We start from the raw sequence: 19,147 nt of genomic DNA, 5'->3' as shown, positions 1-19,147 counted from the left end.
ACCCGCCACTACGTTTAACAGACAGAAAAAACCCTAAATGATCATTTTTCAACTTGAAATTGGATGACTTTTCAAAGAGTGACCCCAACATTAGAAAATGTGAAACATCGCATTTGTTAATATTTCCATGAAAGCTGTACACCACCAGGGTACAAAGATTATCTTAGGGTCATTTTTGACCCGGCAGTTATAAAATCATTTACACATCACAAAAACCACGAAGACACACACACACACACACAATGAGAAATTGAGATTATGTGCTACTGATTGAACTGAGACAAAACTAAAACTTTCTTGTGCATGTGCAGCATCTCCCCCCCACGACCCCACACATGACTCAAGTTCACAGACAAAATAAACAAAATTTCCGACAAAATAAAAATTTCTTGAAAGCATTGTTACCTAATGGGGAATGCAGTCAGAGGCAATAAAGGTGATGCAGATGACAGTCCCCTGAGTTCTCTCTTTGCTGAAGCCTTGAGTGCACGTTTCACTGCCCAACACGTCATAGATCAGATTTTTTCAGATGTCCAGGAGGAACAGGAGAACAATGATTTAGAAGAGGAGGAGGTATCTGAAGAAGGAGATGGGGAAGAATACAACCCAGAGCACGATGCATCATCTTCAGATGAAGAATAAATCCCCCAAGCTGAAAGAGAGACATTTTTGTCAAAGAACAGCAAAATAACATGGTCCTTGTCACCATATGACAACCAGGGCAGGATGGCAGCACAAAATGTCATAAGGATGACCCCAGGGCCCACAAGACATGCAGTTGCCCATGTCCAGGACATCGCCTCAACATTCTACATGTTCATCACACCAGCCAATTAGAGTTGATTGATTTATGTTCTTCACGTTTTTGTTTTGAATCTATTATCTTATTTTATTCTTATTTATTGATGTTGTTTATACACCTTGTGGGTGGGGGCAATGGTTAAAAAAATGGGAGAGGACTAGTATTTTGTAGTTGAATTCCTCATTGTACGGTATATAAGAATATATCACTATGCTGCCAAAAAAGTTTCCCTTCAATAAAATGCATTCAAAACTACTTTCTGCACATTTCTGCTACTTTCTAAGGCTATACAAGTGCTATCTCTTGCTAAAAAAATTACACCTATGCAGTACCTTTAGCAATAATAATAATACAAATAAACCTCTACTTTGCTAAAGAAAACAATTGTGACAGGTGTGTTGTAATAAAAACGAGTGGTGTCCACTAATTAAATGCAGTCTTTCTGCATTGTGAAGAGGGAAAACCCAGATATTCACAAAATGTGTGATGAATGACAGGTTGTTTCTTCATGCAAAATAGATTTGGGGTTTAAAATTCAATGAAGATGCTTTATTTTAAGGGTTTAGTGAAGGCGGGTCATTTTTTAACCTTAGGACAAGGGGAGTATACAGAATGTTAAGACTACACACGGGTTAAGTCCAGACCTGGTGGCTTGAGTACAGCACCTATAAAAGATAGGACAATACCATGGAAATGACAGAGGATCCTTGAGTCAAAGCCAATATCAAATTCTCAATGCTCTCAAGCCTAATCAATGGCGGTGCATTTTAAGGAAGGTACGAACCAGTATGAAGTGAACAGCCCAAATCTCTTAATAATCAGGTCCGACTGGCTGTTGATCTCTGTCTAAAATGTCGCAGAGTACCTGGTTTGTATCATAGACTTATGGCACGGGTACACCAGCCAAGCATTTGCGTTACGGTATCCATATTAGAACAGCCTCAGGATGTGAGACACCACTGTGGGGAATACTGCCTACCTGCTATATCCGCAGCATCATCAGCACAGCAACGCTTGAGGCTTGTGTTCGAGTGTATGTCCTATTAAGAGATGTGCGTCGAAGGAAGCGTATGCATTCAGGGAAGTGGCTCATGGAGTGTTGATTTTCTTCTTTGGGATCCGTGGGTCCCCCATGGGACAGTTGAGCTAACGTAGGCTAATGTGATGATGTTGTAAGTAACAAGAACATTTCCCAGAACATATACATATCTGATATTGGCAGAAAGCTTAAATTCTTGTTACTCTAACTGCACTGTCCAATTTACGTTGCTATTTCAGTGAAAGAATACCATGTTATTGTTTGAGGAGAGTGCACAGTTATGAACTTGAAAAGTTATTAATAAACCAATTAGGCATATTCAGGCAGTCTTGATACAACATTTTGAACAGAAATGCAATGGTTCATTGGATCAGTCTAAAACTTTCCACATACACTGCTGCCATCTAGTGGCCAAAATCTAAATTGCAACGGGCTGAATAATACATTTTGGCCTTTCTCTTGCATTTCAAAGACGATGGTACAAAAAAAAATACAAAAAAATGTTGTTGTTTTTTCTTTGTATTTTCTTTTACCAGATCGAATGTGTTATATTCTCCTACATTCATTTCACATTTCCACAAACTTCAAAGTGTTTCCTTTCAAATGGTATCAACAATTTGCATATCCTTTCTTCAATGCCTGAGCTACAGGCAGTTAGATTTGGGTATGTCATTTTAGGTGAAAATTCAAAAAAGGGGCGGATCCTTATGAGGTTGAAAATGTCAACTGCCTTCATCCAGGTCACACTTCTTTTCAAATCAAACACACTCCTGAAAACTGCCATCTTCAACAAATGTATGAACTTTTCAATCCCACTTGGCCGCACTCGGACCACAATTAACTTTCTGTTAATTGCCTTGACTGACCCAGATTTGTCTGCTATCTGGGACATAGTCCACATCCTAAAAGCTAGTCATTTCCCGGTAATGAACAGCCTGTAAAATTGCAGTTTAGTTCCAATGTTCTTCTATAAGTCTCCTACTGTACATGCAGCCGTGTACTTCGGGATTTGTTATTCTATAGATGAGCTCACATATAGCTTGCCTGGCACATCACTTGAGCACGCTATTACCTATAATTTCCCTCACTCAGCTGAAGTTGGCCCTTCTCTCGCTGCTCCCATCCAAGCACAGCAGTCGATGATTGATTACATCAAAAAACAGCCCTCGCAATTCCCACAATTCCTTTCATGTCCAAAATGGCATTGACGTCTTGATTTATGTCAGGAAGTGTCCGTGTTGAGTTAGTGTAGTGTAGGTAGTGTAGTGTCTTGTCCTTGACAAACGTAATGTCCTTTAGGGGTAGCTACTATAGTTTTTTGGTCAGATGAGTGTCTTGTAATAGATGTGTTCTTTGTGTGTGTTCTTATGAGAATGTTCCAGTGGTTAGTGCTTTGGAAGCTCCCTTCTGTGTCTCTTGGATAGCTCCCTTCTGTGGCTCTTGGTTTCCCCTGTTGCTACTTTTACTACATGGGAGACTGAAACTAAGCAACCAACAGTCGCAATATGGGCTCTTCAGATGGCCCATTAATGAACAGTCGGTGCTCTCTCACAGAGTGCAATGTAAGGGTTACTCTGAAGACTTTAATACACTGGGAAGGCATTACAGGTCCATTAGCAGTAAGTAATCATGCCTTTTCTAGCCTGGAGCCCTTGTATCAGTACCATTGATGCGCAGTCCATCAGTATGCTAGTAGCATGGATGGACGCTAGACTATGTCCAACAAGTCACCTTTCTCTCCTTGTATTCCTGACAGTCCTGGTGACAGAAGCGAGGCGTTGATTCCCTTAGCTCTGTCTCTTCGCATATTACTCCCCCAAATCCTCCCTCTGTTCTGCTCTCTTTCTCTCGTTCTCCTTTAAAGGCCTGCAACAACGGTACATGTAATAACACTGGAAAATGTAATACTTTTTCTATTTGTAATAACTTTTAAATTTTTTATGTAATAAACCTGGTAAATGTAATAACTTGCCAGTAAATGTTGAACTGTAAGTGTAATAATCAATGTTTTTATGTACTACTTCCCTCAATTTGATGCACATACCACCACTCACTGCCAATTATGACACAAACGAACTCATGCACATCATACAGGAATACTCATACATAGAGACACTTACAAGCACACATTGAAATGAACACATGCACAGTCATGCACGCACACACACACACACACGCACGCACGCACGCACGCACGCACACACACACACACACACACACACACACACACACACACACACACACACACACACACACACACACACACACACACACACACACACACACACACAGATAAAAAAAGACCTGAATGAATCTGTAGGCCCTAGTTTTAAACATATAATCTGCAATAGTTACCTGCAAACAATAACGAGTCGTTAGGGCATCCTGGGACGTCACGAAATGGTTGCCTGGAGGTTTTGTCCAGTTCCCGGTTTGATTGAATCTCCCCTTTCCACAGTGGGGTCACATTAGCTTTAGCCCAAACGGTTCAGACGCTACAGACAGATGTTGGCACGTCGACGGTACCGACTTCAGATGGTCGTAGAGCAAAACAGAGAACACCATGGTGTTCATGAGAGTCTCCCCTTTCCATAACACTGGCAGATGCGGTGGATTGAGACACATCCAATGCATAACCTGATATCTCTAGCTTAAACTGAGGATTTTTATGGGGATTCTTTTGTTATGTCACTTCAATTCACTCTAGGGGGGTTGAACTCTGTCTGGTGAGCTCTGTGTAATACTTTGGATAAAGTTGTGATATATAAGGCAGCAGGTGGCCAAGGATAGGGAGAGAGACTTTTATTGTGGTTTAATTCAACATCTTGGGAACTTTTTTGGACTGTGTCGTTCATCACTCTGGAAATATTATTACCTTATTTTGTTATTTGTGTGGGGATGGTTGTGAACGGGGATAAACAAAGCCCCAGGCCGAATGTTTGAGAATTTAAAAGTAACCGTGTGATAATGTTTTTTTGTCTTATCCCCAATGGGATGTGAGATGAGGTGGGCATGCTGTTACTGTTGACTTCCTTTCTGCTCTCTCTTCAGTAATCACTTCCATTCACATGTCCTCAATTCTGCTTGCTGGACAAGCTGTAAAACCAAAATAGCAGTTTCTTTCTATCTCCCTCCTACTCCCCCCCACCCCCCTCCCTCTATACTTTATTGGCAGGTTAATGTCTCCATGGTGATCCCTTTTGGTGAAGATAATATGTTGACCTCTGCTGTAATATTTCCATATTTTCCTCCATCTTTTATTGCATTTTCATGACGAGCCAGCTAGCTGTCGAAATCCCAGTTACATGTAGAGTAGCTGCAGGCCTACTCAAGCTCTCCAATTTTTGTTGCCATGAAATCAGTGGGATTTACAATACGTTTCTCTATGGCATTAGGAGTTACAGGAAAGAGGGAAAGGTGTGACAGTGCTTGGCTTTTCTGGTGTGATGTCATCTCAGTGAATGTTGCTGTGCGGTCCAGTTGTTAGAGTTCCTCTGTACAACTGTGTCTCTGTCACTGTACCTGAGAGGGCAGGGAGGAGGGAAGAAGGAGGGAGGAAAAAAGGAGCAGGAGGGTGGACCTGTCTTCGGAGAGAGGGAGAGAGGGAGGAGCTCCCAAGCAAAAGAGAATCACATAAAACATGTTTGTCAAAGCTGAGAGAGAGAGTTAGAGGGAGAGAGAAAGAGAAAAGGGGGGGAATGCTGCCTGAAATACCAAAGAAAATGACTCAACTGGTGCGGTGATCATACCTCCTTTGGAAAAGATGCTATTGACAGCATGGTACAAGCTCTATCTCTCTACACATCGTAGTTATCTTAGTTCTTTGTAGATACTTCTCTCTTACTTTCAGTGCTGTTTAGACCATGGCTTCCATAGGTTGGTTTATGGTGGTTCTAGTGGGCTTTTGGAGTCAGTTAAGCCCTAGTTGGGGAGCTAATAACAGGCTTGGCAGATACCGCTACCAGCGCAGGAACTGCTTCACCTGTTTTTATGGATACAGTGGCTACAACACGGGACACATGCATGGTGCAGGTGAGTGAGAAGTATGTGCTGATTTCACAGTGCTCTACCATAGTAGTGACTTTGATGAGGGTGGGGGCCATAAAAAATGTGAAGTCATCATGAGGGCTTGAGGGTCTGCATACCCACGTACATACCCACAGAGGCAGTCAGAGCCGGCCCTAGCCTTTTGGGAACCCTAAGCGAATACATTTTCTTGGGTATTTTGTATTCTTGCAATTCTACTCATTTTGCCATTGGGAGGGGAAAAAACTGCTATTTGAACTCTCAACCGTAAGACTGGTAAAAATATATATAATAATTGTGGCTTAAGCCTACAAAGTTGCCCATCCCTGACATAGTATATCAGTCCTGGCTGTACTCTGTGATGATAGACAATGTCACTTGCATCTTCTGGAATGCAAGAGAACCTCTAGTCTGAGAGATTATCATTCTGAATCATGGCGTCTGTGTGTGTTGACATCTGACATGTCACTAAATTATCAGTGTGGGCTTTAGCGTCCGTCCCCCTCCTCCGCATTACCTCGAACCAGGGACCCTCTGCACACATCAACAACAGCCACCCTCGAAGCATCGTTACCCATCGCTCCACAAAAGCCGCGGCCCTTGCAGAGCAAGGGGAACAACTACTTCAAGGTCTCAGAGCGAGTGACGTCACCGATTGAAACGCTGTTAGCGCGCACCCCGCTAACTAGCTAGCCATTTCACATCGGTTACACTTGTCTGTGTGAGAGTTAGAAATACAATGCAACTGTATTGTCCCACATGAGGCTATGAACCTACATTAGTTGCTTAACCTACATTACCTTTAATGGTAAAATTGTAATGGTGTGAGTGAACTAATGGGACTTGTGTAAAATTCATTGAAAGCAGGTAGGGATCAGGAGACAATGCGGCTCCTGCAGTTAAGGGGTATACCCTGGAAGAAGTTTAATACCCTCTCACTTGTCAGAGATACAGGGAGGATCTCTATGTGGAGAGAGAATGCATATGAACACGTCATAAGCAATGGCAAAATGTGTAGAATTGCAGGAAATTGGCTTTAAAACATCACATTTTTCTCTCAGCCACATGGCAAAAAGTGTAAAAGAGCAGGAATTAAGCTTTAAAATTGCAGAATTCTCTCAGCCTCATAACAAAATGTGTAAAATAGCATCATAAAACTGCAAAAAAAGTATCTCTTCCCATAGCAAAATGTGTTAAAATGCAGGAAGTTAGCTAAATTCTTCTCTCAGCCTTATCACAACATGTGAAGAATAGCATGAGATTAACAATAAAACAGCACATTTCTCTCTGCCCCATGGCAAAATGTGCACAATTGCAGGAAATTAGCTTTAAAACTGCTAAATTCTCACAGCCTCAAAACAAAATGAGTAGAATAACATCATACAACTGAAGGAAACAAATAACTCTGCCCCGTGGCAAAATGTGTTCAAATGCAGGAAGTTAGTTGTTTTACTAAAATAATCTGCTTCCCTTTTTGGGGGTGGTTGGGGTTCCCCCTGGAGCTAGGTGCCCGGGGCCCCAAATGTGGTAGTCCGACCCAAGAGAGAGAGAGAGAGATAGAGATTGATTAATAACTTAAATCATATGACAGCGGTAGGTGATTTTTGTCGGAGTGGATGGTCGGGGAGCCGGAACATACAGTAGTTATAATCATTTGTACACTGCAAATTGACCATAAATGAGCCCAAAAAAGAGATTGTATATGAAAATAACAATAGTTTCATACCTTGATAACATTGAGACACGATCACGTATGTCTCTTTTTTTTTATTTTGGGAGAATAGTTGGTGAACAGATTTCCTAAATGAAATTCATGTTTTGGTGAATTCCTGGTGATTTTTGTCTTTTTTAAATTTCTTTTTTTTAACCTCTATGGGCTAGGTGGGACGCGTCCCACCTACTCAACAGCCAGTTGAATCCTGTGGCGCGTTATTCAAATACCTTAGATATGATATTACTTCAATTTTAAAAAAATATGACTATTTTACACCATTTTAAAGACAAGACTCTCGTTAATCTAACCACACTGTCCGATTTCAAAAAGGCTTTACAATGAAAGCAAAACATTAGATTATGTCAGCAGAGTACCGAGCCAGAAATAATCAGACACCCATTTTTCAAGCTAGCATATAATGTCACAAAAACCAAAACCACAGCTAAATGCAGCACTAACCTTTGATGATCTTCATCAGATGACAACCCTAGGACATTATGTTATACAATACATGCATGTTTTGTTCAATCAAGTTCACATTTATATCAAAAACCAGCTTTTTACATTAGCATGTGACTAGCATGTGACTAGCATTCCCACCGAACACTGCCGGTGAATTTACTAAATTACTCACGATAAACGTTCACAAAAAGCATAACAATTATTTTAAGAATTATAGATACAGAACTCCTCTATGCACTCGATATGTCCGATTTTAAAATAGCTTTTCGGTGAAAGCACATTTTGCAATATTCTCAGTAGATAGCCCGGCATCACAGGGCTAGCTATTTAGACACCCAGCAGGTTTAGCACTCATCAAAGTCAGATTTACTATAAGAAAAATGTTATTACCTTTGTTGTCTTCGTCAGAATGCACTCCCAGGACTTCTACTTCAATAACAAATGTTGGTTTGGTTCAAAATAATCCATCGTTATATCCAAACAGCGGCGTTTTGTTCGTGCGTTCTAGACACTATCCTAAAGGGTAAATAAGGGTGACGAGCATGGCGCAATTCGTGACAAAAGAATTCTAAATATTCCATTACCGTACTTCGAAGCATGTCAACCGCTGTTTAAAATCAATTTTTATGCCATTTTTCTCATAAAAAAGCGATAATATTCCGACCGGGAATCTGTGTTTAGATAAACAGACAAAGGAAAAGAAAGCATTCGGTCGAAGCGGGCGCGCGCCTAAGCCCATAGTACTCAGAGTGGCCACTTGCCAAAAGCGATAAAGTGTTTCAGCCAGAGCCTGCCTCGATATCGTTCAACTTTTTCCCGGGCTCTGAGACCCTATGGAAGACGTAGGAAGTGTCACGTTATTGCACAGATCCTGAGTCTTCAATAAAAAGAGCCAAGATGAAACACTACTTCTCAGACAGGCCACTTCCTGCTTGAAATCTTCTCAGGTTTTGGCCTGCCATAGGAGTTCTGTTATACTCACAGACACCATTCAAACAGTTTTAGAAACTTTAGGGTGTTTTCTATCCAAAGCCAATAATTATATGCATATTCTAGTTACTGGGCAGGAGTAGTAACCAGATTAAATCGGGTACGTTTTTTATCCAGCCGTGTCAATACTGCCCCCTAGCCCTAACAGGTTAAAAAACATTTTCCAAATTCCAGTGTGTCGGTGCCCTAACCCAACTGTAGATGGTGTATCCTGTGTCAGCATCAGGGGATGGTGAGAGGGTGAGATGTACACTGAGTATACAAAACATTTGTCACTTCCTGACCAGTTTAGGGAGTATTTGCTATTGTAGTTTGGTCAGGACGTGGCAGAGGGTATTTTGTTTATGTGTTTCGGGGTGGTGGTGTATGTAGTAGGGTGTTTGATTTATTATTTCTGGGTTTTGGTCTATGTTCTATGTTTTGTATTTCTATGTTCTTTCTGGTTTGTTGTATTTCTATGTTTAGGTTGATGGGGGGTTGGACTCTCAACTGGAGGCAGGTGCTTTCTCGTTGCCTCTGATTGAGAGTCCTATATATGGGTAATTGTTTGGTTTGGTGTTGTGGGAGATTGTTTCTTGTTTTGCCTGTGTGAGCTTGACAAGACTGTTTTGTTGTTCGTTTTGTTATTTTGGTGTTCTCTTTATTTAACTTGTTATGGATAGGGGGCAGTATTTTCACGGCCGGATTATTACTCCTGCCCAGAAACTAGAAAACCTGAGAAGATTCTGTACAGGAAGTACCCTGTCTGACCATTTCTTGGCCTTCTTTGCCATCTCTATCCAAAACAGGGGATCTCTGCTGTAACGTGAAATTTTCTAATGCTCCCATAGGCTCTCAGAAGGCGCCAGAACGTTGAATGATGACTCTGCTGTCTCTGGCTGAAAAACAGTAGCGCATTTGGTAAGTGGTCGATCTGAGAACAATGAGGCTGGGGCGCGCGTGCACGAGACGACTCCATGTTTACATTTTCAGTCTTTGAACGAAAACAACGACTCCCGGTCGAAATATTATCGCTTTTTTACGAGAAAAATCGCATAAAAATTGATTTTAAACAGCGTTTGACATTCTTCGAAGTACGGTAATGGAATATTTTGACATTTTGTCACGATACGCGCTGGGCGCGTCACCCTTCGTTACCCTTCTGATAGTGTCTTGAACGCACAACAAAACGCCGCTATTTGGATATAACTATGGATTATTTGGAACCAAAACATTGGGTGATGAAGTAGAAGTCCTGGGAGTGCATTCTGACGAAGAACAGGAAAGGTAATCCAATTTTTCTTATAGTAAATCTGAGTTTGGTGAGTACTTGGTGGGTGTCAAAATAGCTAGCCATGATGGCCGGGCTATCTACTCAGAATATTGCAAAATGTGCTTTCACCGAAAAGCTATTTTAAAATCGGACACCGCAATTGCATAAAGAAGTTCTGTATCTATAATTCTTTAAATAATTGTTATGTTTTTTGTGAACGTTTATCGTGAGTAATTTAGTAAATTCACCGGAAGTGTTTGGTGGGAATGCTAGTTCTGAACGTCACATGCTAATGTAAAAAGCTGGTTTTTGATATAAATATGAACTTGATTGAACAAAACATGCATGTATTGTATAACATAATGTCCTAGGAGTGTCATCTGATGAAGATCATCAAAGGTTAGTGCTGCATGTAGCTGTGGTTTTGTTTTTTGTGACATTATATGCTAGCTTGAAAAATGGGTGTCTGATTATTTCTGGCTGAGTACTCTGCTGACATAATCTAATGTTTTGCTTTCGCTGTAAAGCCTTTTTGAAATCGGACAGTGTGGTTAGATAAAGGAGAGTCTTGTCTTTAACCTCTTACATCTAGACGTTCCGCTAGCGGAACACCTGCTCCAATATCCAATGATAGGCGTGGCGCGAATTACAAATTCCTCAAAAATACAAAAACTTCAATTTTTCAAACATATGACTATTTTACAGCATTTTAAAGACAAGACTCTCCTTTATCTAACCACACTGTCTTGTGGTTTTGACTGCCATATGAGTTCTGTTATACTCACAGACACCATTCAAACAGTTTTAGAAACTGTAGGGTGTTTTCTATCCACAAGTATATGCATATCCTAGCTTCTGAGTTTGAGTAGGAGGCCGTTTAAAATGGGCACGAATTTCTTTCAAAAATCGCTTTAGCGCCCCCTATCCTAGGGGAACGCCAAGAGGTTAAAATCAATTTTTATGCCATTTTTCTCATAAAAAAGCGATAATATTCCGAGCGGGAAAGCGTGTATATGTACAAAGAGAGAGAAAATAAAAGCATGGGATCCCCTTGTGCACGAGCCTGAGTTTCATAGTTCTGTGACCGGCCACTATCCAAACGCGCTACTTTTTTTCAGCCAGAGCCTGCAAAGCCACGATTCAGCTTTTTGCCGCCTTCTGAGAGCCCATGGGAGCCGTAGGAAGTGTCACGTAACAGCAGAGATCCCCTGTATTGGATAGAGATAATCAAGAAGGGCAAGAAATGGTCAGACAGGGCACTTCCTGTAAGGAATCTTCTCAGGTTTTGGCCTGCCAAATGAGTTCTGTTATACTCACAGACACCATTCAAACAGTTTTAGAAACTTTGGAGTGTTTTCTATCCAAAGCTAATAATTATATGCATATTCTAGTTTCTGGGCAGGAGTAATAATCAGATTAAATCGGGTACGTTTTTTTATCCGGCCGTGAAAATACTGCCCCCTAGCCATAACAGGTTAAAATGGTGTAAAATAGTCATATGTTTGAAAAATGGAAGTTTTCGGATTTTCGAGGAGTTTGTATTTCGCGCCACGCCCATCATTGGATATTGGAGCAGGTGTTCCGCTAGCGGAACGTCTAGATGTAAGAGGTTAAAATAAATAACAAGATGAGCATCCACATTCCTGCTGCGTTTTGGTCCTCTATTCCAGATGACAGCCGTTACAACATTAGGAACACCTGCTCTTTCAATGACGTAGACTGACCAAGGGAATCCAGGTGGAAGCTATGATCCCTTATTGATGTAATTTGTTAAATCCACTTCAATCAGTTTAGATGAAGGGGAGGAGACAGGTTAACCTCTATGGGACCCCTTCCCATTCTCATCCTGGTAATGGGATTGCTTAACCTCTATGGGACCGGCGGGACGAATTCGTCCCACCTACGTAACATCCACTGCCAGCCTGTGGCGCGATTTTCAAAATCTTCAAAATCCTATTACTTCAATTTCTCAAACATATGACTATTTTACAGCCATTTAAAGATAAGACTCTCGTTAATCTAACCACACTGTCCGATTTCAAAAAGGCTTTACAACGAAAGCAAAACATTAGATTATGTCAGCAGAGTACCAAGCCAGAAATAATCAGACACCCATTTTTCAAGCCAGCATATAATGTCACCAAAACCCAGAAGACAGCTAAATGCAGCACTCACCTTTGATGATCTTCATCAGATGACAACCCTAGGACATTATGTTATACAATACATGCATGTTTTGTTCAATCAAGTTCATATTTATATCAAAAACCAGCTTTTTACATTAGCATGTGACGTTCAGAACTAGCATACCCCCCGCAAACTTACGGGGAATTCGCTAACATTTTACTAAATTACTCACGATAAACGTTCACAAAAAGCATAACAATTATTTTAAGAATTATAGATACAGACCTCCTCTATGCACTCGATATGTCCAATTTTAAAATAGCTTTTTGGTGAAAGCACATTTTGCAATATTCTAAGTATATAGCCCAGGCATCACGGGCTCGCTATTTAGACACCCGGCAAGTTTAGCACTCACCATAATCATATTTACTATTATAAAAATGTCATTACCTTTTGTTGTCTTCGTCAGAATGCACACCCAGGACGTCTACTTCAATAACAAATGTTGGTTTGGTCCAAAATAATCCATCGTTATATCCGAATAGCGGCGTTTTGTTCGTGCGTTCCAGACACTATCCGAAATAGTAAAGAAGTGTCGCGCGCTTGGCGCAATTCCTGACAATAAAATTCAAAGTATTCCATTGCCGTACGTCGAAGCATGTCAACCGCTGTTTAAAATCAATTTTTACGTCATTTTTCTCGTAGAAAAGCGATAAAATTCCGACAGGGAATCTCCTTTTCGGCAAACAGAGGAAAAAATCCCAAAGGCGGGGGCGGTCGGGGTCACGCGCATAAGCTAGTGTCTCTTGATGGGCCACTTGAGAAAGGCGATAATGTGTTTCAGCCTGGGGCTGGAATGACGACATTCTCTTTTTTCCCGGGCTATGAGAGCCTATGGACGACGTGGGAAGTGTCACGTTAGAGCAGAGATCCTTAGTAAATGATAGAGATGGCAAAGAAGTTCCAGAAATGGTCAGACAGGCCACTTCCTGTAAAGGAATCTCTCAGGTTTTGACCTGCCATTTGAGTTCTGTTATACTCACAGACACCATTCAAACAGTTTTAGAAAATTTAGGGTGTTTTCTATCCATATGTAATAAGTATATGCATATTCTAGTTACTGAGTAGGAGTGGTAACCAGATTAAATCGGGTATGTTTTTTATCCAGCCGTGTCAATGCTGCCCCCTAGCCCTAACAGGTTAACAAGATAGCATGGCGCGAAATTCAAAACAGCAAAAATTTAATAATTTCAATTTCTCAAACAATCAACTATTTTACACAATTTGAAAGATAAACATCTCCTTAATCCAACCACATTGTCCGATTTCAAGAGGCTTTACGGCGAAAGCATGAAGTTAGATTATGTTAGGACAGTACATAGACAAAAAATTACACACAGCCATTTTCAATGCAAGGACAGGCGTCACCAAAAGCAGAAAACCAGCAAAAATTATGCACTAACCTTTGACAATCTTCATCAGATGACACTCCTAGAACATTATTTTAGACAATAGATGCATTTTTTGTTCTATCAAGTTCATATTTATATCTAAAACAGCATTTTACATTGGCGCGTGACGTTCAGAAAATGTATTTCCCCCAAAACTTTCGGTGAATCAGCACTACAATTTACAAAAATACTCGTCATAAACGTTGATAAAATATTAAACTGTTATTCAAAGAATTATAGATTAACATCTCCTGAATGCAACCGCATTGACAGATTTCAAAATAACGTTACTGGGAAAGCACACTTTGCAATAATCTGAGTACTGTGCTCAGAAAAATACACTACGCAATACAGATAGCCGCCATTTTGGAGTCATCTAAATGCATAAATAGCATTAGAAATATTCACTTACCTTTAATAATCTTCATCAGAAGGCACTTCCAGGAATCCCAGGTCCACAACAAATGTTGTTTTGTTCGATAAAGTTCATAACTTATGTCCAAACAACTCCATGTTGTTTGCGCGTTCAGTAAGCTACTCAAAATGTAGGAAAATGTCACGACGAAAAGTAAAAAAAAAAAAATCTATTTACGTTCGTTCAAACATGTCAAACGTTGTATAGCATCAATCTTTAGGGCCTTTATAACATGAAGATTTAGTAATATTCCAACCGGACCATTCCAGTGTCTTGAAAAACGTTTTGGAACAGAGCTACCTCTCGCGTGAATGCGCGCCAATGAACTGACATCCTTCCCTGGGTCATCAACTTCCCAGCCTTCTCATTCGGTCTCTGTTCATCATAGACACCACAAACAACTTTCTAAAGACTGTTGACATCTAGTGGAAGCCTTAGGAAGTGCAAAATGAATCCTTAGTCACTGTGTGTTCGATTGGCAATGACTTGAAAAACCTACAGGCACCAGATTTTTCATTTCCTGGTTGTATTTTTCTCAGGTTTTTGAGTTCTGTTATACTCACAGACACCATTCAAACAGTTTTAGAAACTTCAGAGTGTTTTCTATTCAAATCTAATAATCTAATAATATGCATATTCTAGTTTCTGGCCCAGAGTAGTAACCTGTTTAAATTGGGTATGTTTTTCATCCGGCCGTGAAAATACTGCCCCCTAGCCCAGACAGGTTTTAAAGAAGGATTTTTAAGCATTGAGACATGGATGGAAGTGCCTTTGAACGGGTTATGGTAGCAGGCACACCGGTTTGAGTGTGTCAAGAACTGCAACGCTGCTGGGTTTTTCATGCTCAACAGTTTTCCGTGTGTATCAAGAATGGTCCACCACCCAAATTACATCCAGCCAACTTGACACAACTGTGGGAAGCATTGGAGTCAACATGGGCCAGCATCCCTGTGGAACGCTTTTGACACCTTGTAGTCCATGCCCCGACGAATGCAGGCTGTTCTGAGGGCAAAACGGGGTGCAATGTTTTGTACAATCTGTATATCTTTCACTTATACCTCTTTAAAAGAACCCATTTCAGTCCTCTTTAAAGTGAACTCTGGGATAAAAAAGGCAAACGAACTCAGTAATCTTTGTATTCACTCAGCCCTTGCATTTGAACTCTTTTGCCAGTTCACTTCAGCTATTTTGTGGTCTGAGTCCTCTTCGTATTCACATTGCTATGTTTTTAAAGAAACCAATATCTTTTTCAACATTCACTCAATGCATACTGGGTTTTAACAAAGTGCAGGACAAGCCATTCCATCAGAAGGTGTTATCGGACAGCTAGATACAGTTGAAGTCAGAAGTTTAGGTTGGATTCATTAAAACTCATTTTTCAAACACACCAAAAATGTCTTTTTAATTAACAAACTATAGTTTTGGCAAGTCAGTTAGGACATCTACTTTGTGTATGACACAAGTAATTTTTCCAACAATTGTTTACAGACAGATTATTTCACTTATAACTCACTGTATCACAATTCCAGTGGGTTAGAAGTTTACATACACAAAGTTGACTGTGCCTTTAATCAGCTTCAAAATTCCAGAAAATGATGTCATTGTCACGTCCTGACCAGTAAAGGGGTTATTTGTTATTGTAGTTTGGTCAGGATGTGGCAGGGGGTGTTTGTTTTATGTGGTTCAGGGTTTGTTGGGCTAAGTACTTATGTAAGAGTGGTGTTTGTTTTATGTGTTCCGTTTTTTTTTGTTGGTCTATGTTCTATGTTAGTGTATTTCTATGTTCAGTCTAGTCTATCTATTTCTATGTTTAGTTCATTGGATTGACCTTCAATTGGAGGCAGCTGTTCCTCGTTGCCTCTGATTGAAGGTCCTATGTATAGGGGTGTTTATGCTATGGGGGTTTGTGGGTAGTTGTCTCCTGTTTGTGTCTGTGCACCTGACAGGACTGTTTAGTGTCGTTTGTTGTTTTGTATACGTGTTTCTTTGGTTTTTCCTTCTTTTGATTTAATAAAGAAGATGAGTATACACGTTCCCGCTGCACCTGGGTCTAATCCTTACGACGCCCGTTACAGTCATGGCTTTAGAGCTTCTGATAGGCTAATTGACACAATTTGAGTCAATTGGAGGTGTACCTGTGGATGTATTTCAAGGCCTACCTTCAAACTCAGTGCCTCTTTGCTTGACATCATGGGAAAATCAAAAGAAAACAGCTAAGACCTCAGAAAAAAAATTGTAGACCGCCACAAGTCTGGTTCATCCTTGGGAGCAATTTCCAAACGCCTGAAGGTGCCACGTTCATATGTACAAACAATAGTACACAAGTATAAACACCATGGGACCACGCAGCCGTCATACCGCTCAGGAAGGAGACGCGTTCTGTCTATTTAAGATGAACGTACTTTGGTGCGAAAAGTGCAAATCAATCCCAGAACAACAGCAAAGGACCTTGTGAAGATGCTGGAGGAAACGGGTACAAAAGTATCTATATCCACAGTAAAACGAGTCCTATTTCGACATAACCTGAAAGGCCGCTCAGCAAGGAAGAAGACACTGCTCCAAAACCGCCATAAAAAAGCCAGACTACGGTTTGCAACTGCACATGGAGAAAAATATCGTACTTTTTGGAGAAATGTCCCCTGGACTGATGAAACAAATATAGAACTGTTTGGCCATAATGACCATCGTTATGTTCGGAGGAAAAAGGGGGAGGCTTGCAAGCCGAAGAACACCATCCCAACCATGAAACACGGGGGTGGCAGCATCATGTTGCGGGGTGCTTTGCTGCAGGAGGGACTGGTGCACTTCACAAAATAGATGGCATCATGAGGGAGGAAAATTATGTGGATATATTGAAGCAATATCTCAAGACATCAGTCAGGAAGTTAAAGCTTGATCGCAAATGGGTCTTCCAAATGGACATTGACCCCAAGCATACTTCCAAAGTTGTGGCAAAATGGCTTAAAAAAATAACATTTTCAAATCAAATTTTATTTGTCACATACACATGGTTAACAGATGTTAATGTGAGTGTAGCGAAATGCTTGTGCTTGTAGTTCCGACCATGCAATAATATCTAACAAGTAATCTAACAATTTCACAACACCTACCTTATACACACTAGTGTAAAGGAATGAATAAGAATATGTACATAAAAATATATATTGATGAGCGATGGACGAACGGCATAGGCAAGATGCAGTAGATGGTATAGAGTACAGTATATACATATGAGATGAGTAGTGTAGGGTATGTAAACATTATATAAAGTGGCATAGTTTAAAGTGACTAGTGATACATTTATTACATCCAATTTTTAATTATTAAAGTGGCTAGAGATTGAGTCAGTATGTTGGTAGCAGCGACTCAATGTTAGTGATGGCTGTTTAACAGTCTGATGGCCTTGAGACTGAAAAACAGCTTCTGTCTCTTAGTCACAGCTTTGATGCACCTGTACTGACCTCGCCTTCTGGATGATAGCGGTGTGAACAGGCAGTGGCTCGGGTGGTTGTTGTCCTTGATGATCTTTTTGGCCTTCCTGTGACATCGGGTGGTGTAGGTGTCCTGGATAGCAGGTAGTTTGCCCCCGGTGATGCGTTGTGCAGACCTCACTACCCTCTGGAGAGCCTTACGTTTGTGGGCGGAGCAGTTGCTGTACCAGGCGGTGTTACAGCCCGACAGGATGCTCTCGATTGTGCATCTGTAAAAGTTTGAATGTTTTTGGTGACAAGCCAAATTTCTTCAGCCTCTTCAGCCTCTGGCGCTGTTGCGCCTTCTTCACCACGCTGTCTGTGTGGGTGGACCATTTCAGTTTGTCCATGATGTGTACACCGAGGAACTTAAAACTTTCCACCTTCTTCATGAGACATAATAATTGTAATTTGAAGATGATATTAACATGTAAATATAATTGTTAACAGAATAAATAGCAGAAGAATTACTGAAGATTAAATAATGCTGTAATTGAAAATTGTATACCAATGTAGGCTACAGGCACTTTGAGAGCTAGAATTGATTTTGTACCATATGTCCTCATCAAATATGTTGTCTTCTCACACTATTCAAACCCCACAATTAAATAAACAGCTGATGAAGCTCTCTTAGCCTATAGATCACATTATCGCAAACAAGTTACCTTGAACTAAAAAACTGTGCATCCTTGATGCACATCATCATCATCTTCTCTCTTTTGTGGCACCAATGTGAGGGTTTATGGCAGGGGAACTGGTGTTGCAGTAGTCAGGTGTGTGGTGTAGGAATAATGACAAGCGGACCTGGGGAGCTTTGTTTTCACATTGTCCCAAAAAAGGGAACTTGACCACCTCTCGAGATGATCTCAGTTCAGTTTGCTTCTCTTTGAGGGGTCTGAGTTCCTTTGGAGTGTTCACAGTCTCCCCAAAATTAAGCAAACCACAAAAATTGGCTGAAAGGGACTAAGTGTGAAAACACCCTTAGACTAGATACTAGAGTTATAGACTACCTGGCATATTCAATCTGCAGATGCAGCGGTTTCTTTGTTGTTCCTTTGACTTGGTGAATTCCTGTGATCCTCCTGATTTATGACAGTTGGAGTTCAGTTGCTTTTTGAATGTGTCTTATCATTGTCCAGTAAGAGTATGGCAAGCACAGGGAGATCCTGGCACCACACACACCCATGCATGGACACACACAAGAACTCACTCACACATGCACACACATTCATGTGTGCACACACACGCACGCAATCACGCACACGCCAATGCTACTTCCCAAAACCAAGGTTCGGCTGCACTCCATACCTCTAATCCTGAAAAATGTTGTGATATTGGACCGCAGCGGACCACAGTCTTGTAACCCCCACAGGTTGCCAAACTGCGTACTTGATCTGAG

The 19,147-nt window shown here is 40.8% G+C and overlaps 1 protein-coding gene across 1 annotated transcript in view; it reads left to right on the top strand.

Annotated features, from left to right (window-relative positions):
- Nucleotides 1-5,498: 5,498 nt before the first annotated feature.
- Nucleotides 5,499-19,147, top strand: part of LOC106572132 (uncharacterized) — an 84,298-nt gene continuing 70,649 nt past the window's right edge. Inside the window, exon 1 of the mRNA XM_082961499.1 lies at nt 5,499-5,873. Within this exon, the coding sequence (XP_082817625.1) occupies nt 5,705-5,873 (169 nt within the window). The 5' untranslated portion in view covers nt 5,499-5,704. The remainder of the gene's footprint in view (nt 5,874-19,147) is intronic.

Source organism: Salmo salar, chromosome 15, assembly GCF_965601325.2.
Source record: "Salmo salar chromosome 15, fSalSal1, whole genome shotgun sequence".
Classification (NCBI taxonomy): Eukaryota; Metazoa; Chordata; class Actinopteri; order Salmoniformes; family Salmonidae; genus Salmo; species Salmo salar.
The sequence above is the reverse complement of the archived record's forward strand: the minus strand, read 5'-3'. Positions and strand labels throughout refer to the sequence as shown.